Source organism: Betta splendens, chromosome 12 (assembly GCF_900634795.4).
Source record: "Betta splendens chromosome 12, fBetSpl5.4, whole genome shotgun sequence".
Classification (NCBI taxonomy): Eukaryota; Metazoa; Chordata; class Actinopteri; order Anabantiformes; family Osphronemidae; genus Betta; species Betta splendens.
In genome coordinates, this window is record NC_040892.2 from 6183853 (window position 1) to 6206894 (window position 23042).

Below are 23042 nucleotides of genomic sequence, written 5' to 3' on the forward strand. Positions count from 1 at the left end.
AAGACATGGGTGCTGCCACGTTCTCCACTTTGAGAGCAATAGGGGTTTTTTGTATAGTAACAGTAACAATCAAAAGTTTGAGGATGGTAAGTAGGAATTTTTAAAAGAAAAGTAAGAGTTTCTCTCGAGGCATATTTTTAAAACTTTGATTTATTGAAGTTTATTCTTTTTTATGTTTATGTTTGAATTTTCAGCCGAATTTTCTTCATGTTCATTTTGTTTTCCAAACATGCTTCAGAGCCTCAGCCTCTCCCGAATATTGGCCATTCTTCGGCTGCTCGACACGTAGCCAGGAGTGTTAGAGGACACAGGCGAGCACAAGTCAGCGCTAATCTATAAAATCGTTGCAGCTTCAGTGCTTGAAGTGTGAAAATGAGAAACATGTCATTACTTGTTAAAGCCACTTATCAGGGCTTTGCTGCGTGAGTCCCCAGAGCTGCAAACAACCTTCCTGTGAATCACGCCGACGAACTCGTTGTCCTCTTTTTCAAACTCCTTCATACCTTACACACAAACTATGCGTGTTTTTACTCAAACACAGCACATTTTTTCAGATGAACGTCTTTAATTTCGCCACTTTGGTCCATCTGGTTGATGTTTTCCATCACAAAAGCATCCTGCTGCGTGTTTAGGATCATTGTTCTGCTGTGAGTCCAACCCGTATGGAGGCATTTCTGTAAATCTGAGCTGCAAAATGCATTTTTTTCTTTCCTCCATAGTTCACTTGCATGATCACTTCATTAGTCTGACACACTCCACCAACCTCAGTCTAAAGGGCAACCTTCCACTTTCAACCAACCGTGACTCACACGTGAGCACACAGTTGTTACATTACACGATCCTCTCACGTGTCCAATCGCGGCTGAAACTCTTGGAATCTGCACACTTTATTATAAAAGTCTGTCTCCAAAGCATTTATACTGACATAAGCCTACTTAAATCAAAGCTGAGGCTTCAATGTAATTTCTATTATCTTGTCTTTCAAATGGAGTGTTCTCAAGCTCAGAGCCTCAGTGACGTCTACCTGAATGATATAAAATATGCAACTATGCAGACTATAAACCTGTAAATCACTGCAGAGCACAAATTCAACTTCACAAGCATTAATTTTTATATTTCCTTCTTCCCTAAATGACACTAAGGCCTAACAGGAAAAACCTGCACACTGTATAACATCATGTATAAGTATCTACTGGATCACTAGGCAGGTAGCACATAAAAACCCTCCTGAAATGAATTCTGGATGTGACCTTTCTAGGTTCCTCCCATACACGAGAACCTGACATAAACAACATAGCCAACGTTTTCCGTGTTTTGCTGCAAGTGAACTGACTCAGATGTTCTGCAGGAGGCCTGAAATAAACAGTTTTGGGTTTAGGTAGGTCACGCACAGGCACGCACACACACACACACACACACACACACACACACACACACACACACACACACACACACACACACACACACACACACACACACACACACACACACACACACACACACACACACACACACACACACACACACACACACACACACACACACGCGCTTTCCGCTGACTGCAGGATAGAGGAATACACAAGGAAAGACACCTTTGCTGAGGTGTTGTCTTTTTTGAGTAGAATAAGTATTTTTAATTTTACTTGGCTAAGATTCCACCATTGTCGTGCTGAGTTGGGTTTATTATTGTGTTATCTACCTACATACTAAGTGCTATCTTGACTGACTCACCTCTTCACCATTCTTCAGAAAACTGAGCTTTGATTCTGCTGAATAAATGGAATTTACTTCAGCTCAGCCTCTAACCTCAGGTCTACTCAGCTAAAACACACACAGCGGGTTGATGGTGTTTGCACCTTGGGGGTTGTCGGCGCTAACTTTGAGAATTAAAAGCATACAGAGTCAACCAATGTCAGGTTTCGTATTCCAGGGTCACAAATATGCAGCCTAATTGTTTTCCCGTGGCTGAAACCGCACCTTTCAGGAAACGCTGGACTCATTTTTCCTGCTTTAGCGGCTCAGTCCTCATCACAGGGACGGTTTTGTGCTCCTCCTCGGCGCTTGTTGCTCGGTTGTGTTGCATTGCCGTTCTCGAGGGAGAGTGGCACAGACGTCCCACGCAGTGAATTAGTCACTACTTAACCCTGACAGTTTCTCCTAGCCTCCTGTTTCTCCTCTAATTACCATCCCTTATTTGCCAGTAATTAAGTTGTCCAACAGCGGGGGCTTTTTACCACGAGGGTGGAAAAGAGAAGTCGCATCAAATCCCTCCCCAGACCAGCCGCCGCTGATTCCCGCTAACTTATACATCTGAGAAATGCAGATTAACACCCAGCATCAGTATTTCTCCAGTGATTGTAATTGCAGCTTAGCTCCGGGACAATATTTTGTTTTGTGCGTGTCTGTCTCTGTGTGTGCGTTTGTAAAAGAGCAAGATTATCTTTAAAGAGATTAGAGTAAATTGTATTCCTATGCGAATTAAGTGTGTCATCCAGCACAAACAGCCCCATGTTAATAAATTCTGATTAAATTTTGATTTCCTCCCAGTTATACCCATGACATTCGCCGTGCCTTACAGCCAGGCAGCAGCAGACGTGAGGTGTCCTCCTGTTAAATTTAGACTTTAGGAAACAGGAAATAAGCGGTCAGCTCGGGAAACTCGCTGTTTGGAAGGTTCCTGCTTCAGTCGGCGAGTGGGACTTCACGTCTGCTGCCAGAGCGTGAAGTCACAGCCAAGATCTGCTTTTTGGTTCGCGAGCTGTATGGATTTTCATAATAAAATACCTGCAACATTAACTGTTTTTCAGAGACCTACAGGGACAAAACATTAAAACAGTTTAGATAATCATTTTAATTTGACTTATTTATAAAATTGGAAGATGATTGATTTGAACCGCATAACATCAAAATAACGATGTTGTATTTCATCTACTGAGAATTGGCAAACAAGCACATGGAGGCGTAAAAATAGTTCATATGGATATAAGCAAAGGCATTTTGACAGATGATAAACATGTCATCACAGCAGACAGGACTTTAATAATAGATGCCTCTGGTTTGCGCTCGGACGTGTGGTGTTGGTGATTCATCTGAGTCACTCGGATGCATCAGAGTGTTGCGTCCTCCTCACCTTGGCTCCGACCTCGCTGCCAGTGTACACGTCCGCTCCGCTCACGCCTTGTTTTGATACTGAACCCACCGGACTCCCTTCCACGTCTCCACGTCTCCCGCACCCACACGCGTTCCCTTTATCCCACGCATTCAGCCGTCTCTCTGCCTAATGGCGCCTCACGCCCCTCCACGTCTCTGTCGTCTTCCTTTAGTCCTTTTCATCCCTCCCTAACTTCCTGACTGCCTTCCTCTGGCTACGGCCTGCTGAATTAAACATCGCTGCAGCCTCTCTCTGCAAATCTGCAGACTACATCAAATCAGCCCGCGCTCGCTCTATCCAATTACAGATGGTTCATCCAAACTAATTCAAGACCTGAGTCGGACAAATGTTACACCTTGTTTCTGTTTGAAACAAATGGGCACCCGATAAGCCCTGACAGACAGAGACACGAACACGCCAGGAGGCACAATGGCTTTCTGTCACTGCTCCTTGTTCAGTATAGCATATTAACATGCAACATACAGTGACATGACAGATTAAAAGGAAACCAAAGCAGAGCGAGTCTCGAAATGAGGGGATTCTGTTTGATGAAGGTTCGTATAAAAGATGGAATAAAATAAGTTGTCCATGCAAATGGGAGGTTAGTGATTAGAGAGAGCGCATTACGCATGCACGGTTTTGTGCTGATCAAGTGGTTGTCCGTGGACTGATTATAGTGAGGAATAATTAATGTCATGAAGGAAACATTCAGTTGTGCATAATGTGCTTGAATTAAATATAACCACGTGAAAGCCTGTCAAACTTTACATCAAACAAATGTTTGATGTAAGAATGACGCTACTGTATCTTTAAGCTGAAGGTAAATTTTGCATATACTGTATGTGCCTTAATAAAAAAATTAGAGAACTATATTCTCTACGGTATAAAATGTACTGCAAAATACTGGGATATGTCCCTGTCAGAGCTCTGGGCTGAGCCGATTGATAGTTAATTCTATAAAAGCCAAAGACATCGTGTATATTTTTTGAAAATGGTAACAGATACTATGGAAGCAAAGATCCTCTACGAGGCAAAACGGCATTTTTGCAAATATGTTTCCAGAGGAACAATACTGTAACTAAAAATACAAACAGGTTCTTGTTCAATAGCTCAGATGTTTATTGCTCTTAATTGGAGTTGTAAGGTTGCTAAGATACTCCACGCTGTTAAGTTAATTAGACTGTATGAGCGTAATGTGAGTACAGATGGAAGGACGGCTTCTCGTCTCGAGTGTCCTGAAACGTCCACTGCTCTGTGTTTTAAAGCTCGCCTGTTGAACGACTGATGAAACGAACCCAGACACGGACACGACCTGCAGCCACTGACGGCGGCGTGAGGTGTAAAATGAACCACCTCCAGACATTAGTCTGCACCTTTTGCCTATTTGTCTCGTTTATTTACCACCTGCTGAAGCCGTAATTAATATTTATGACGCTCGCATTGAACACGTTCCGACAGTCTTAGTCTTGTTGTGAATTTGTTCTCTGCTTTTTAACATCACTTCCTGAAGCTGGACGTTGGCTTAAGAGGCCATGTCAGAAGTAGCATTAGTCGCATACAAAGCAGCTCTCACTGCTGGCGCTAACTTCAAATGGAATCAAGTCAGGCAGAAACAAACATCTAAAAGAACTGAAATGCTACTTTAGATGATTTATCGTTCCTAGAACGCTTGCAGAGCCGTCTCGTGTCTGCTTCACCAACGCAGGGGAGTTACGTCACACATCAGAATATCAAATCTCTATCTTTATTTCGCTCGCAGTTTAACTGTGCTACAGTCGCACCCACGGGGCCCGTCGGTCCCGTCCGATCGATTCCCACCATCGGACGTCCCGCCCGCTGCCTCTGTCTGAGGCCTTGTTGGTGAAGTTTAAATATGATGTATTAAATATGTTTGTCGAGCTTTTCTTCTTTAACGCCAGCAGCACACGTGGATTTTATGCAGCGTCCTTCACGCTGTCTGATGGGTCATGAAAACATCAATTTCCACAGATACGCCTTCTGCCAAGTCCAGAGCACTCACCCATCTGGTTTTCATAAACACTGCAGCGAAACATACGACAACTCAATTTCCCTTTTCCAATGAATTACAAAGTAGCAGCGCTGTTCTTTAAACCTTAGATGAATATTATGGTGTTGATGAACTCTGCTCCAGCACCTATCAACACTTTGTGTTTATTCATTTCAACCCAGCTTTTCAAACGTTGATCAATCAGAGCTATGCATTTTCATAAATATATCTCTTTTATTCTAAATAACAACCCTCATTTCGCTTATTTGATTATAGTGCAATGCCAATTCGCCTTTAAAATGCATTAATGGTTAGTGGATTTGCATTTATATTGGATTTTTCACTCAGCCTCACAAGAACCTAAGATAGAGCCGGGCAAACAAAGACCCAAACACGCGTCATCTGGAAACGCATCGAACCTCATAATAGAGTACGAGCCGCAAAACGGAAGACGCCGCCGCCGCCGCCGCCGCCGCCGCCGCGCGTTCGGCCGCCGGCCTGCGCTCGTTGTTCACCTGCAGCTTTGATACGCGGCGACAGGAAATGTACACTCGTGCATACAATAAGAGGGAAGTCGGGGAGGAATCCAGTGGGAAGATTGCAATCACCAGTGACACAGCGATTACTCTTATAAAACACACTCCAATCATCCCTTTAAGAGACATGGGTCTGGAGGGAGAGGATAATTGGTGCCTTGTGGTGTGTCTTTCCCCTTCAAGTGACAGTGACCTTTTCAGAGCAGTAGACAAGAGCCTGGCACCTCCTGAAACTGTGTTTATCCTTCAGATTAGGCCCAGTGCCCATATTAAAGATGGGGCGGATTTGTTTGCTGCTGATCAGGTTGGCATTGTCCACGCAGCGCGCCTCTGGGGGAATCTCTCTCCCGATAAGAGAACCCGAAAGGACTGGATGCTTTGTCTCTCTGCAAATCTGATTCAACCACTTTCCACCACTAAATCGTGGAGGCAGCGACAGACCCTGGGGAAATTTACAAAGCGATTCAGTCCTCATTGCTGGTTAGAGCAGAGCACGGCCGGGCAATCATGTGCAGAGGAGGACCAAGGGTATGTATGATTTCATTCCAGCCAAACACTACAGCAGCTGATGTCACTGATTTCCTCCATCTTTCTAAGTGAGACGCACTAATCGCTGGAATCAAGCCTTTGCCCAGTCGGAGATGAAAAGCCTTGAAAACATTTGAATCTTCCCAGGAATGTCCCACAGCCTTAAATCAAAACGGAGTCGGACTGTTTACTGGGCATGCATCCTTTTCACCATTAATAGTGCTTAGTCTGACAGGTCAGCAGATGTCTGACAGATGTGAATGTGCCTTGTTGATTCCTTTTTAATGAGTATTACAGTGCATCCAAATTTGCTCAGAGTTAATGCAGGATTTAATTGTCTTGTCAAGAGGAAAGGGATATCCAGCGCCGATGGTTGATACTGATGCCACTAATGGTTTGTTATGAGTGAGAAACAACAGGATCCACCTGGGTCCGGCGCCGCTCCCAGCAGCACCCAACATGCGAACGCACGCTCGCCTCCAGTAAATCACCGCCGCGCGGCTGCACGGGCTGCGGCCTCGGACGCCTCGCCTCCGAGACTCACGTCCCCGCGCGGCGTCCTTGCACCGTCAAGTTGCACATTATGCAAATGCGTTGTTTACTGTCAGCGCGACAATATCGAGCGCGGAAGCCAGCGGGGACCCGGGGCCCGAAGTCTGTCAGAGAAACGCAGCAAACGACTCGGCGACGCTGGAGAGAGGACTGCAGACGTAAGCTCCTCAAAGCGCTCCGTTCTGACCTCACGCTTCATGTACCTCTGTGGGAAAACGCCTGATGCAAAGCAAAATGCACGTCACGCTGGAACTGCTGAATCTCCGCGCGTGTAATTATCCCAGAGAGGAGGAGAAAACAAGGGAGAGTTGATGGAAAGTCCAGAAGAACAGCTGGTATCATGGATTTTTGATATGAGACACAGAAAATACAGTGCTCCTAATGCAACTTTATAATTTAAGGACACGCTTTATCTTTTCACCTTCAGAATCATGAATCATTTCTGAACATTTGCACTCGGACGCTCGCAAAAGCGGAGAACGGCCGCGGCTAAACATGGCGCCAGCACATTTAACAGGACAGACACGCAGCTCTTTGCAACTAGAAGGCTCAAAATAGGCCGAAACAGAGAGCGCGAGCGGCGTCGGGACACGGGCCCCAGCGTGAACTCACCTATAAATTTTATATCTGGTCGTAAATCCTTGGCGGAATCTTTCCACAAAGGACAGGTAGCTCCGAGAGTGGTGGAAAGGTCCGCGGTCCGAGATGAGCCAGTCATATTGCTTGGTGACATGTTGCTCAGTGGCCAGCGGGTCCTGGCGGGAGGACTGAACTGTTATATGGTCCCATATAAACAGGAAGCAGATGACCTCAATAAACCTCCAGTTCATGCTTTTTCTTAAGCCGCTCTCTGTTCATTCTTGCTCCATTATGTGGAGACCTGATGGGAGAGAGAAGGGGAGAGAGAAGCACAGAGAAAAAGGGAGAGCTGTTACACCACAAAGTCTATTTTAGCAGCGCAACACGGTGTCATGGAGTAAGGTTAATTGTGTTGTAGCGAACAAATAAGACAGCGGCCTTGTCATCGTCGCTTTATTGTGACACGGCTCGTTCCCCTTCCTGCAGTTCTTTAAAGCGCAGGCTGCGTCGCTGTTGAAGTAGATCCTCCGCCGCGTGGCTTTTTTTTTTTTTTTTTTTTTTATCTAATTGGTGTCATAATATGTTCTGACAAGGTTAGAAGGCTGCTTCATGATATGTTGTGACGCCAAGGCACTAATGTGGAAGAACACCGCCTCCCTTTACCCAGTGGTGTCAATTACCGCTGAAGGAAACTTTCAACTATTGACTCGCAACTTCATGAATTGTTTAACATTTTGTTGTTTTTTTCGATTAAATTTGCCTTTATTTTATAGAATACAGAATAAGACTCATTTGCTTCTAATGAATCTTTTAAGGGTCTTTGTTGTTAATCACTAAAGAGAGATCTACATCTAATAAAGACCACATATGGTTTTAATTTTAATAGCAAGAGAGTCAGATGAAACGCCTCAGACCCCCCACTGTGTGACTTACATGCACGTTGCTTTATGTAATGTATAGAATAATATAGCCCCTTATAATAGCACTGTCTCGTTTCCAGTCGTTCCCAGTTAAAGGAGCCCTAATCTCAAAAAGTTGCAGCTTCATTACACCCTCGCACAAAAACAAGCCTCTTCTCATCTTGGTTAATGAAAATGAAAAAAAAAAAAAAAACACAGAACATCAGAAAGTCTGTGGATGTTAATATGAACTTGACAGTGAATTGATGTCTCTGTGTTTTTGATAAGGGACGATTGTCATCAGTAATTTGATTGAAGAACTTTGGCCCGTGGCCGTGCGGCGCCCAGCAGCGCGCTATCAGGAGCTGCTGCACGCAAACGAGACCCCTTTTTCACGCTTTATTAGACAATAACACATCATAAAAGAGCAGGGAAAATTTAATGGGCCTAATCTTTTCCTGTTAAATACATGATGAACTACTTGATTATGAAAGTTAAACTAATCACACTGGCGCATTGAAATATATGTATAATGTATATGAAATACATCTATTTGTGCCTAATTAGTCAGTCAAGTTTGTGACTGTGCCTTTAATTACTTCAGTATTTGTTATTTAAGTACTACTTCACCTACTGTAGCTGCCCAAGGAAGAATCTGGAATCATTTGAATACATGTGTGTAGGAACAGATCTAAAGTCTAATTATTCTTTGCTTGCTGATTGCCATTTCCATAAAACTATCACTCACATCAGGACTGAGTAACATCTGCTCACACCTTCCATCAACCAGGTGTGAACAGACAACTGACACTCATACATCAACAGGATGAGAGTAAGACAATAATAAGCTCAGAATGGACAATGGAAGTAACCAAAATCTGTGAGTAGATCTGTCTTAAAATAACAATGGTTCATGAAACATGATTTTAGGATTAGAAACCCACTCATAAATGGCCACAAGATGTGATTTAATACAGTATGTTTACATCAGTCAACAAACTAGCTCACTTCATAACCAGTGTATTGACTAGACACTTGTAAGTTATGAGACTCTGATTGTACAAACACTGAAAAGTGAGAAAGAGGAGAACGAGTCAAATATAGCACCTCTGCCAAATCACTTTCATTATAACATTATCACTTTTTCATTATGTGAAATCTCCTCTCACAATTAAAAGATCCCATTTGCTTCATAATGAGAACTATTATGAAGAGAAAAGATATTACGGAAACACTGGAAACGCCGTGTGCTGCTCCATGTTAATCTGTGCGGAACACGTTCCACGAGGTCGTGTGAGCCGCACAGCTGGACACAGACACAGAACCCCCAGCCACTGAGGGCGGATGATGTGGAATCAGCTCTGGAGGAGGAGGGGGGGGGGGGGGTACATTTGGTTAATAATTGCTGCCCAGCTCCTGCGAGGACCTGAGGACTGACCGAGGAACTGGCTCAATGCCGTCACAAGGACGGACCAATAATGTGGCTGTGGCTCATTCACCGTAAGCTGCTCCTCAATCAAACTGCACATCTAGATTTTTTACGATTCAAACAAAAAACATCCAATTAAACTCTTATAACACACGTTGTCTTTAATTATCTGCACGTGGAGCTGAACTTCCAATGCGTCCGGCTTGAAGGACAGCTCAGCCCCAGCGCTCTGTTACGCACGAAGGCCCCCGGCGGCCGGAGTCGCACCTCCACCAAGGTCAGCGTAGGTCACAGACAGAGCAGCGCTGACGGATGCTGGCGGCCGCGCTGCTCCCGCTGCTCGGCCAAAATGGCTTTGGCACGTCCAGGAAGGAAATGGCTTCCTTGAGAGGGACGCGCGGCGCTGACCTCGCTGTCGATGGAAGCGCGATACCGCACGCGCGGGGGCTCGTCGCAGTGAGAGAGAATGGGAAAATGGCCGACGCTAGGGAGCAAACAGTCGCCCTTTCCCGCGGGGATCCGACTCATCGCGCTCGGGACAAATCACTTCCCCGTCTTCGTGAAACAGTGGAAAAACGCACACCTCGCTTGTTTCATCTAAATACCCGCTCACCTTTTGACTGGGACCATAACTCGGGTCCTTAATCTTACGCGCGCGCGCGCCAACGTTTGGCGAAAACGCGCCTCCGCTGTTTGCAGGCCGCTGCTATTTGCAGAGTGGATTAGCGAAAACGGGGAGAGGAGGAGACGCGCGCCACTGGGTCGCATTCACCCTTGAATGAGCAGGGAAAAAAGAGGAGGATGTCTGCTTTGGGAAAATCTCGCGGCGGGACAAGGGAGGCTTGTTTTCTCCATCCTCCTTTTAAACAGCCTTATTCATGCGGCGACTCCTCCTCCATTCTCCTTCATTCAGGGGGATTCAATCGCCATTCTGCTCCCGTCACTTGCTTTGCCAATCAATGCCTCGCTCCCCTGTGCAGGGCCCTAAACGTCCCCTTTTGTTCTCTAAAGTTCATAAGAATGAGGAGGCTTGTTCTGCTTATTTGTATTCGGAATCCCTGGAAGGCGAAGGATCACGGAGGGATGAAGCCTTTAGTCGGGAGGCAGGTATTCTGGAGGGACGCAGAGCAGATTATACTGTATCCATCTACCTGATCACATGTCCGACCTTTATTTTCTACATCCGCTAATGGTAATGTTCTCTTCCCAATGAAGCACAGCCTTTGACGCTGGGTTACGAATGCATGGCAGCATTATAATGATTTCCACCCTCCTCTGGGTTGTTTTAAGTTATTTCGTCTTAATGAAACCTCAGCAGGGCCACGGGGTTACGTGATACTGACGCAAGGGAGCGACAGAGCGCGATCAGACAGCGGCTGCGTCTAAATTCGCCAAACTAGTGTCATCTGCAGCCCGAGAAGCGTTATTGCACAGCCCACAGCCGTGTCTGGAAAGGCGTGGTAACGTCCTGCCACTTGCAATTGCTGGGAAGCAACATAGGAGTGGGAGGGCCGGCTGTGGCTAACTTCATTTGTACTGGATTCTCTCCCATCCCCAATCTCTCGCCTTGGGCCTGGCGTTTCTTCTTCTTCTTCTTCTTCAAAAAAAAAACAAGACCGACTGCAGCAGCACCCTGACCTTCAGAGAGCAAGGCTGAGCAAGCAACACTCCGTTTGATAATTAAATTCTCTGGCTGGTCAGCAACCAATCGGCTCAGCGCGGGGATCAATGGCTGATTAAAGAGCAAACTAATTCACTAATGGTCAGAGTTATTCCAATTTACCTGCCTGCTGAATTATTGTGTCCAAATCTATTCTGGGAGGGGGGAAGGAATCGATGCAAGAGGAGAGGAGAGGAGAGGAGAGAGAGGGGGAGGCGGCATCCGTCACGTGAAGCGGAGCGCGGCCGGTGCTGTGAGGTTTATTTGATAGCGGCCCCCGACGAGCAGCAGCGACGCGGGGGCGGTTTATGAGATGCTTCTAAACAAGAACGGCGTCTGTCATAAAGCAAACTAATTAATAAGGTTTCGGAGCGCTAAAGGTAGAGGGGCTCTGGACGAACGCGGCGCGATGGGGAAGCGGGAGAATGAAACGCAGCTGCGCTTCAGGAGGGATCCGGCTCCAGGGAAATAAAGAACATTGAGACAGTTGAATTAATATTTCCAAACGGCTCCGCCGAACGTGTGTTTTCAAACGGCGAGCTCACCTTTTCATTAACGTGAATGAGCGCGGGAGCCGAGCTGACATTCAGCTACGCCCTGTCTTCAAACGCCCGGCGTAGTCGTTTGCTCCCATCGGCCGCGCGAGAAGGTGTTGGGAGCTGATAGGAGCAACAGACGGATCCGGCCTCTTCAGCCGGCATCACAGACTTTCACCAGAGAAAATGGGCCAGCGAGTCGCCGAGGCGTGCCATTCGTCACCGCATCCACCGCCGCTGCTATATGCTATTGTGACTCCGTTACAGATGAAGATTGATCATTTGTCAACCTGCAAATTGGCTTTCAAGTGCTTTCTCTAATTACTGGTGGTTTTATTGATGAGAAGCCGCCGACTGCGTCCCTTCGATTTACCTTGCAGGATCTTTGTTTTGAACGCGTTGCCGCTCACCTTCGTCACTGAAGGCGCTGCACGGGCAAATGAAATGGGGCGAAATGAGCCGGCCTTTTGTTCTAAGGCTCCACTGATGGAGTGCAAGATTAGAGGCGAGGAAAAAAAACCCTGCCAGAGCAAATTCCTCTCCCTCAGCTGGTCTCACTCAAAATGCACCCGGAGGACCTCCCGACATGAATCAGAGGCTAAACAGGAGTTGCTGGGAGGATGTAAATGACGCCGCTCGCGCTGCACTCCTTTCTTGCTGCCGCATGTAAATGTCAAGTGATGTTATCCCCTGTATGGTTTCCACCGACTAGACTCAGAAGGTCTAGACCAAAGAACGGGATGAACGGGGAGAAAATGTCTCCGAGGGAGTCGTTATTGATTTCACTCTTGAAGAGTGCATATAATACAAACGTCTGTAAGATGAGTATACTATAAATACACCCGAGGTGGTGCCCTGCTCCGGCTGAAGTGTCTGCATGCACACTCTACTGTGCAATCTGTGCACGGAGCAAAATAAAAACGCATTTAATAAATCTGCACCTTCATCAGTGCAAACTCCACCTTATTGTCTTCCCCGTGTGACTGATTTGCCATTATTTCCTGTGTCTGTAACATTTTATTCAAATCTCACCATCAGTGCCACGGGGAAAGGTGTGATGAGTTGTTGCGGAGCAACTATGCGACCGCAATTGGATTGCGGCGCTGCATTTTATTTTAGAAAGATGTGAAGGGAAATAGCACCTTATCTGGGTGAGGGCTTGATTTCCTCATTCTATTTCGGTATCTGAGGTGCAGGACTCTGGCAGGGAAAAGAAATGTAAGTCGTTTCCTCATCCCGGATTTTATCAGCGTGTGCGCACGACGGAGCCCCGGCAGAACAATGTGTTTCTCCCCACCCTGTCCCTCCACACCCGCACTCCCAACGGCCGTCACACTGTTTCCACTGATAGATGTTTATACTGTACAGGTACGCGGTGGAAAAAAGCCGGCGCAATAAAAATAACAAAAACGAAAGGAAAATGTTTTGCCAGCACATTTCTGGGTGTAATGCTGTGTCACCTAATCTTTTTCATGACAACAATACACTTTTCAGGGGTTTGTGGAGAGGAGTGGGGGGGGGGGGGGGGGGGGGGTCCGACAGTAACACATAACAGCTGCTGCCCTCTCTGAGGTCGGTACCGCAGGCGTTAGAGGTGTTGTCCAGCTGCAGTAGCTTATTTTTGTTCACCCAATGCAAGGCCTGTATTTACTGACACAACCCCCACCACCACCACCACACACAGATTTTTAAACAGCCCGAGTGACAAATCGCTCATCCTTCGTATTTGAGAGTCTCCCCTGTCTGACCAACCGCCTTGCTCTCCAGAAGGAGCGTGGGGGTGTTAAGGCGGCGGTCACTTCTTCTATTGTTCCTAATTCAAAGCCATAAATTCCCGGCGAAGGGAGGAGAGTGGGGCGGCGGAGCTCAGATTCAGTGGGTTCCATAAATCAGCAAAATCTGCAGAGACACGGAGCAGATGGTGGAAATAAAAAAAATAAAAAGAGTCGTCCCCATCTCAGTTCATTGCAGATTAAGCATTGCGAAGCTAAACTGCTCCACATTACGTATGCGTTGTGTCAGGACGTCAGGATTCTGGGAGTGCTTGCTCAGCTCCGGTACTTCATGTACTGACCTACTCTGAGTCGCCTGCATTTGTGTTGATCACACAGTCGCACAAAGACTCGTGTAGGAGAGCGGGACTTACATTACGTGAAGCATTTGGGATATTTTTAGCAGTTTTATTGCAGATTATAATGTGGTCATTCAAACACATCTCTCTCACGACTTTCACCCAGTCAGTGGCTTCACGGTGTGACGGAGGAAGCGCTCCACTACTCTCCTACACACCAGCACGCTCACACGCACCCATGCAGTCACACGGCACATTGATCTGCGTGCACAAAGGCATCCTGAGCAGACATTTCCAGGCCTGATATGACTAAAAGGATTGTGAATTTCTGCTGAGGAAAGCTCTTTTTTTCCCGCACTATGTTCTGTCTCCTCTTCTTGGGAGGTTATCTTTTGCAAAAATGTGCCCTTGATATGGGTTGTAGGAACCAAGCTGCACCTATTCCCCATGTTAACAATGAAAATAGAGTGCTCTTGACCTCTTGCCTTTGAAATTCTTTCCCTGTCGCTGTACTCCTCCTCTAGGTTGTCCTCGTTTTTTTTTTTTTTTGGTCATAGCTCAGAGGCTTTTGCCACGAGGCTAGCATTTTCATTGCCTGTGCCTCCGTGTTTCCATGGCCTCCTTCTTGGTCTAAGACGAGAAGAGAACGGCGCCATGTAAAATGCATGTCCTAATACAGGGATTCAAGTCACCTGTGGTTATGGTCTGCCACATGAAAACCTCAACACACGCTTAATAATTTACAGGCCAATTTTTCTCCGCTGACGCTATGAGCCACACGAGAACAGGGGCAACGTTCTGAGGTTCTCTGCTAATGTTTGTGTTTAAAGGAGGAAGACTGCACATTTCTAAAAACCTATAATGAAAAAGAGAATCAAATACTGGGAAAAGGCAAAAACACAACTGGTGAACAGCAGAGGAGCAAAGACCCACAACAAAGTTAGTTGGGTTTATGTCCAATTACTAGAGTTGGGTTTAGCTAAACTGGTTTCCACTATAACTCAAGGACTGATTGCTTGGCATATCGGCTGTTTAGAGCAAGTATGAGTAAGCGAGGCTCCCACTGAGAGAGCCATCTTTGTTAGGTCTGGAAATAAGCTTCGCTAATCCATTTCCTCTTTTGTGACAGAGCTCTGTCTTGCTAGGCTGAGTTTTAGTGAGCGCCGTGAGTCTGGTACAACCCCTGATGAGCTTGTTTTTGTTAGTGGCAAAAAGGCCAGCGAAGTCACTGGGAGGCAGCGAGCCTCAGAAGTAGCTAAATGGGTTAATAAAGAGCACGCTGATTAATGATTAGCTCCCATGTGGCAGGGAGAGGAGTGAATTTTAAGCTTACTTGATTGGATGATGAACTAAGAGGAGTCTGCCTCTTGAATTTTAAACTGATAGGATAATGAAGGGAGGTGGCAATGGAAGGATGCTAGACAAGAGGTGGGGCTTAAAAAGGAGTAATGAATGAAAGAGTAGCCTGGAGGTGAAAGAATCCAAAATGAAGTAGTCTTCCTTATTAAACCTTTGCTAATCTCAATTACCGTGATAAAAGCCTTGTGATAAAGCCTTGTAACGAGAGAGCGTCGGTTCACCAGCATCAAAGCACAAGTACATTTCCTTTCCTTTCTTTCATCAATGCTGAGCCAGACTATAATCCCGTGTCAGTATCCATTTCTCTTTTGGACGTGATCCGCTCCTCGGATGGAGCCGCAGTGTTATCCAGGCGCACGCTACCACCAGTGCACTTTTTTCTGCTCACCGCTGTAACTTGAAGACGCAGCTCTGCCTCTTCCCCCTGTCCTACATTGGTGTCATGGTGGTGTGCTGAGTGCGCACAAACGCCGGGGAGGATGCTGCTCGGGCTGCAGCCTCACCTGGACCGGCCTCTCCATCATTAAAACAAACAACACCACCTCCATCAGCACAAAGGTCTTTGGAGAGGAGGCGAGTGTGTGTGTGTGTGTGTGTGTGTGTGTGTGTGTGTGTGTGTGTGTGTGTGTGTGTGTGTGTGTGTGTGTGCGTGCGTGCGTGTGTGTGCGTGCGTGTGCATGTAAACGTGCACTAGTGCTTGTCCCCTAGAAGTCAGTCTTTGCAAACCATGACACACTTTGCACATCTACAGTATGTTTTTCATGTGGTCGAGTTAGCAGCGATACAGCATCAATAAAATTTTTTTTAAAAAATACAGCACAAACACACACTTGAAGTGTTTCATGTTTTACGTAAGAATACACACTTTATCCTTGATGCTTTAATCTGCTTTGAGTCCGTGGCACCGCGGCCGACCCCGGGATCGGGCCGCGGTTCCTCGGTGAAGTGCGCTGCCAAGAGCTTTGCTAGCGCTGCTTCAGAATCACAGGGAGCAACAAGAAGCTGTGGCAAACACACAAAACAGTGGAGCACCACGAGGACCGGGGCCAAGAGTTAAATCAAACACCTTCTGACTGCGCGCGACGCACAACACACTCAAAGCACATCCCAAATCCCAACAAGCGACACAAAATGAAAGAATAGCGTTATGCTAACACCAGAGCCCGCGCGATGCCCATCGCCGTCCTGTGGCTTCTGATCCATAATTAATTCGCTGGGAATCAAGACATGGGCGAGCATGTTCGCCGCGCGGCGGCCTGAATCATATATGAGCTGCTGTATTTACAGTGCGCTCGCCAACTCGCTGCCAGCAGTTCGGTTCTGACGGCAACACAAATCAGCTCCCTGTCTGGCGCTCGGGCGGGTTTCGCGGGGTTTGCGGCGCCACGGCAGCGTCGCGGTGTAACAAATGGGACCACCGTGGGCCGATTTGCCATTCATAGTTCAAACACTGGGGAGGGTGGAGAACGACGTACAGGGGCTGGATGGGAATAATCCTGGCACCTGCTGACTTCCTGTTTCTGCTAAAATAAGGGAGAGGGGTGTTAATGGAGCGAGGTGCCAGCTTGGCACGACGCTGGTGGCCTCGCACTCGACTGAGAAAACAAATTATTCATGTTAAGAGACTCCACCGATGCGCATTTCCCGATTCCTGTGCTATTTTGATGGGAGGCAACAAGTGTGTCGCCCACCGAGGTGTTGCAGAGTGAATCAAATCGGAAATATTTTGATGTGTTATTCCTCGCATATGGAGCGGGAATATGTGATGATGTAGAGTGAAATGTGTCCATTTATGTTCACGGCTGTCTGACTCTTGCTGCTCGACGCACTGTCGGTTTAAACAAAACCCAAAAGAGGCAGCGAAACAACATTTGGCCTCGCCGGCGTCTCCATCTGCAGATTATGTTATCTTATACACAATCATCCTAAAGCGCGATATAATTACTCTCGACATGTTCTTGATTGTGTTTGAGTCTGTGAAACTCGGGCCCGGAGGGAGCAGAATAAAAGACCTGCTCCACTTTACTGAATTTCACATTATTACAGTTGTTTTAGTTCATCTACAAAATCAAATTAGCGCATTTGTCCTTTGGCAAGTCTTTTTTTTTTGTCTAAGAAGAAAAAGCTGCTCTTAACCCCACTTAGGTGGAGAAACTCGTCCTCGTGATCGTCCTCGCTGCCTCCAGCTCCATCTTGTCAGGCCCGTTCCCTCCCCCACGTATCCACACACCCACCATCTCCCAAACTCCCCTAAAAGAGGAGCGGGGGAGCGCCCCCCCCCCCTTCCAGTCCCTCCCCACCTCTAATAGGCACTTCCTTGTGTTACATGATCACCGGGTGTCAAGATTAAAGAATGGCTACTGCTTCCCAGGGCAGACATAGACGGGAGACAGAGAAAATAGCACTCCATAATTACTGATAAATCGAGCACACTGTCTCCTCTCCCGCTTCCTCCCCATCCACCTGGCCCTGGTGTCAATGTGAGGGGCTGAGCAAGTTAAGCTGAGGAAAAAGTTGACCACGCCAGCCACTTTTTCCCCACTGCTGATATTGCAGTTAAGTTCGGGCAATTCAGGGCCAATTGACTGGCCTGGAGCTTTTCTTCGCCCTCCAATCGTCGCCTCCTTGAAGCGGGACTCGCAGGCACTCGACTACGCCGTCGTAGCACGGCTGAGCTGCTCGGGAGCATACGGCGCGCGTCCCGCCGCCGCCGCGGCCCGTCGGGGTTAGGACCTGCGCAGGATGACGGTCCCCAGCGAAGGCGACGCGGCGTAAGCGACGGCAGCTGGCGCCGGCGACGGCGCCGGCCAGCTGGCTCGCTCGCTTCCCGTCACCGAGCAGCCCTAATGGGTTGCCAGGTGGCGACCCACCGCCATTGTTTATTAGTATTCTCAAATGCCTTCATAGGGAGCAACTCGGAGCTGGGTGAAGCTGAGATAAGCTGAGTGATTAGGTGGAATGAAAAAGTCTAACAAGCTGAATGATCAGCAACGATGGTCGTCATACAGTAGTTCTGAAATCAGACACAGAAGCCTGACTCACCTAAATAGCACTTACAGTACAGCACATGGGCAATAGAGTTTTGAATTCGAGATGAAGATGCTTCTTCTTCCTGCGCTGACCCTCTTCAGTGCTATTGATTTTATGTCATGTGCCACAGAGCTGGGGAATATGTGACAATGAAAGGAAGAGCAGCCATGTGAGCGTGCATTTCCAGTTCAAAACAGTCTGACCTGAGTGTTGAGTACCATGTAAAACTGTTCTGGTGGATGGATTCAGGAAACGGTGAAAATCTAGATTTCAAATACGAATTTATAATAATACTAATAATACATGTGGTTTTGTTTTTTTTATGATTTGAAAGTCATGAATACATTTTGACTATTTTTCTGATTTGATCCAAGAACATCAAAGACTAGAAGCCACACAAACCCATCTCTTATTAATTTCTACTTCTAATGGCTCCTTTCAGTTTGTGTGAGCTGTAAATAACTATAGCACTTATAAAGCCGCTTACACAATACAAAGGGAGAATGTGGTTGTTTCCATTTTATGCGCAAAGTTTTAGTTGAAATCTATTCATAAAGAGAATTTAAAATATTCACCAAAACATAAAGACTAATTTGAGGCCCAGCAATAACAGCAACACATAGATGCCTAGAAGCTAAATAATATTTGATTTATTATCATTTAATCATATTCTTCAACCTGAGGCTAGTTTAGATCATATTGAATAACGTCCAGAACAATATTACAGCCTCCCAGAGTAAATTTGCCTTTAAACACAAGCAGTCATGAAAATCCAACTGTAGCAGTGAATTCACATCTGGTGAAAAGATGGCTCATTATGAGGCTCATTCATTCATCGGGCAAATTAAAAAATAATGACTGCAAGGATGACAAATAGAATTTAAGCCGGCCAAGTACAAGAACAGCAGCTAAAGACATGATACAAGGTTATGAGTTACCATAGCAACCCCCCTGAAGGTAGTGTCACAGGATCACAGATATGCATGGGTTTCAGTGCCCCTCAGCGTTTGTTTAGGTTTATATTTAACATGATGCGGCGCATGGGCAGCAAAGGCAGCATTAGCTGCTCACCCATGGGATCACATGTTGGAATTACCCTCAACACGGATTCCACCTGATCTCAAAGCTACGACGGGCAAGGGTCAGGCTGCAATGGTGCGACCTCTGACCTCTGAAGAATACATACGTTTAAAAGTCTGCCTAATAACAGAAGCAACCTTCTTCACCAGCCAGTCAGATGCTGAAAGCACAAGAGACACACGTGCGTTCGCAGGCACAGCCAAGGTCACGCACTGTAAAATCTATAGGTTGGTACTTCTGGGAAAGTGCTGGGTCAGGTACTTCCATGAGCAACTTCTGGAGTCAGAGGCACAATGGCTTTAACAGCGCTGAGGCTGTTTCTGTGCTGATTAGCCACTGCTCCTACAGTAACTACGCTCATGAGTGGTTCGTACTTGAAACACCTGCACATGTTGACTGATACTGATGCTAAATAGTAGCTGATGTATCATTAAGGATTTGGTTTGCTCAGCAACTGAAGGCAACCACACAGTTCACAGCACAAACGGATGAGGCATCGTTTCATAGAAGGGTTTATGATTAAAAAAGGAGAAGAAGCTGCTGTTTTACACCTTGCGGCAGTGATGGAGACCAATAACTATGAACCATAAAACATAAAAGCATGTTGGACTGTTTTATTAAGTCAAATTCATCATTTATTTAGTGGAGAGTTCTGCTCTCAGGGAGATCGCGTTCATGACTTTTCTGTAACTGGTAACAGGTAAAGAGGTGAATCAAACTGAACGTAATAATATTTAAAGAAATTTTAAGAATATTTGGGCAAACGAAGTTTGCTAGTTTGTGTGTGCAGCCATTAATAATTAGTGTCATGGCACAGACTCACTTAGGAATTAGATCACAAGTCATGTCAGAATTAGTCAGTGATGGGTAAAAACAGTATGCATGTGCTGATCCAGGGGTAAAATGTTATAATTAAGCCCAAATCGCTTAGTTAAGCCAGATAAGAAAGTATTTACTGCTTTTTTTTCAGTCTAATTTGAATATTCAAATCTGATCATTTACTGGCTGCATTGTGTGCTGCCCTGAGCTGCAAAATAGGTCAGCGATGCTGAGCCATTTGGCACGGGCCAAAAGTGCATTGACTCACCAGCATCGCGCCGGTCACGGGTCAGTCTATGAATCTCCGCTCTCTCCCAAATGACGGCTCCGCTGTTTAATTTTTCAGAATTGGGACATGCTGTGTTTGCTGAAAATAGCAGCTTCTCATCTCCATCCAGGCCTCGCGTGCTGAACCTCAGTTATGTGAAATGTTTTAAAAAAACGTTCCTTTTATACTTAAAGTATAATTAGGGGAAGCCAAAATGTTCCAGCAGGGAGCGCGTCTCGCTTGCTTGTCAGCAATAGGCAGATTGCAAAGATTAAAACCTTCTCTGTGAGATGCCTAATTAAGATTTTTCCAAAAGATTATTTCCCCGTGATTGTTTTAATCTTAAAATATGGCTTTTGGTGCCAGCAGGCACACGGCTGACACGCTCACACGAGTAGTATCCTACGTTTCTAAACTGGAACAAGTGTGTGACTTGAAGCAATGGTGGGAATTATTTACTTTAACATCTGCGTTTTACATGGGAGTGACTCTGGACAATGTTTGACTACAACACAAGACATATTCAGCTAATGCCCCAATTTCTTATGATCTTACCACAAAAATATGAAACAGCAGGTGGTAAAAAAATACCCCCAACAAAATTTCTAATACCAAATCTTCAGAGCCACAGTTCATCTCCGTATAAATTAGAGCTGTGAGGTATTTTAAACCTAGAATGGCTGCATGTTGTCTAAAATACCTCAGACACATCTTCTAGTCTGGAACAGATCAAATTATATTGCTGGAGAGAACATGAGAGGCAACAGTGAGCCAAATTAAGTTAAATGTTCTATTTGTAATCCCTGGCCAGTGCAGACCTCCGTTGTTCGGTGATGTGAGAGACCACAGCAAATCAAAACATCTCTCTCCATTTTCCTACTCGCAGTAACACAAAGCAGGAAATTCAGATAAATATATAAGCAGCGCCATCATCAAGCCCGGGTCCAATGCGGTGTCAGGCGAGACAAATCGCTGTAGTTACCACTGTCTTGTCAGAGTTAGATTTTAAAGGAGTAATAACACAACTCCCTGGCAGTGCTTAATGACACAGGGGTCAGGTTTGTAGAGGCTCAATTTAGCATCACTTTTCCATCCAGCGCCTCCTCCTTGGCAACCGCTAAATGTTAGGTCAAGATGCACAGTTTGCAGAGGTGCTAGTGTGTTAAGCAAATAAGCAGGTTCTGGTGTTGCTCAAATTTGCACTTGTCTTCTGTGACCAGAGGAAACACAAGCAGAAAGTCTATTCAATGCTTAATTGTCCTTATATACTGTAGTTATATAATCTAGTCACAACAGACTCTGCTTTCTGGAACTGAGTGAATTTATATTTGACTAATAAGTGACAGATTTCTGTTGGTTTGTCTGTCAGCTTCTGATGTGCGGTTCATTTTTTGATTCCAAAATGGTGCTTATGTTGCCTCACCAGCGTTCAGCCTGTGGGCCCCCCTGCTGTGAGTAGGAAAAAAAGAAAGACGGATGCAACAGAAACAGGCCGCGGCATTCAGATGAGAAATTATGTGTGCTGAATTCCTAAATAGTTTATAACAATAAAATTGTCCCTGTCGTGATTATTTTCCTTAGCTCCTCCGAGGCTTCATACCGAGCCCGAATTTCACGTCTCCGGTAACCGGTAAAGATGGTGAACTGCAATAAATCCAGCTATGAATATTAAAATGCTCCTGCACAAAACCCTCTCAACACAACCGTGCGTCGAACTGAGGGGCTCTTGTAAACAAAAACAAAAAGAAAAGAAAATTTCTTCCTGGAATTGTTAATCAACACTTTACACGGTTTAAATTTTATGGTGCGCCCGCATGCAATTAACTACTTATAATTAGCTACCGAGCCTCTAATTACGAGCCCGAGGGCTGTGAATTCTTTGAACAGTCGACTGTAGGAGCGGGGTTAAACACGTGTGGGACTCAAAGCGGCCGCTCGTAGGTCAGACGGCCCCTGGTGGAGGTCACGCCGCTCGGCCGCCTTTCAGAAACGCTGCGAACGCGCCTCAACTTCTGTGAGACTTTGTCACACGTCGTTATGTGACCCTGTTGTTTGTCTCCAATAAAGGCTGAGCTTTTCTGTTTTTTCCTCCAAACCTCCTGGGAAGCAGCCTTTTGACCACTACAGATGCAGCCCACACCTACATAATAACAATGAGTTGCCAATAGAAGTATCGGGAACAAAGAGACATAAAGGAAGAGAGACTTTATGTGAGAGAATGAGGGGGAGAGGTGGATTCTGCTAATAAAACACATGGATTTCTTCCAATTATGGTTTCTCTGCTTGATCTTCGACCGTCCAATGTTCTCTACTCAGAACTTGAACGCTTCATCAGCACTGGGTCATCGAAAGCATTGACACAAGTTTAGCTTTAAGCCACCGTTGGCATTCTGGGTTTTGGCAGCGCCGCGTGGAAATGATTTCCCTTCGCAAAGTGATTACATCTCACCAGCGTTGTGCCGCAGAAAAGGCCACGAGACTGAACGAGGCACAAGGCGGCTTTCCTCCCTGCAATTTCCGCTGCCAGTGCAATTTTC

The 23042-nt window shown here is 46.0% G+C and overlaps 1 protein-coding gene across 2 annotated transcripts in view; it reads right to left on the reverse strand.

Annotated features, from left to right (window-relative positions):
• brinp1 (bone morphogenetic protein/retinoic acid inducible neural-specific 1) overlaps window positions 1–23042 on the reverse strand; it is a 69165-nt gene that overhangs the window by 44226 nt on the left and 1897 nt on the right. The window contains exon 2 of one of the 2 annotated variants that reach the window (XM_029168374.3): window positions 7388–7655. In XM_029168374.3, coding sequence (XP_029024207.1) covers window positions 7388–7605 — 218 coding nt within the window. In that variant the 5' untranslated portion in view covers window positions 7606–7655. Of the gene's footprint in view, window positions 1–7387; window positions 7656–23042 lie in introns of those variants that run through there. The other variant, XM_055513307.1, reaches the window with a different exon arrangement.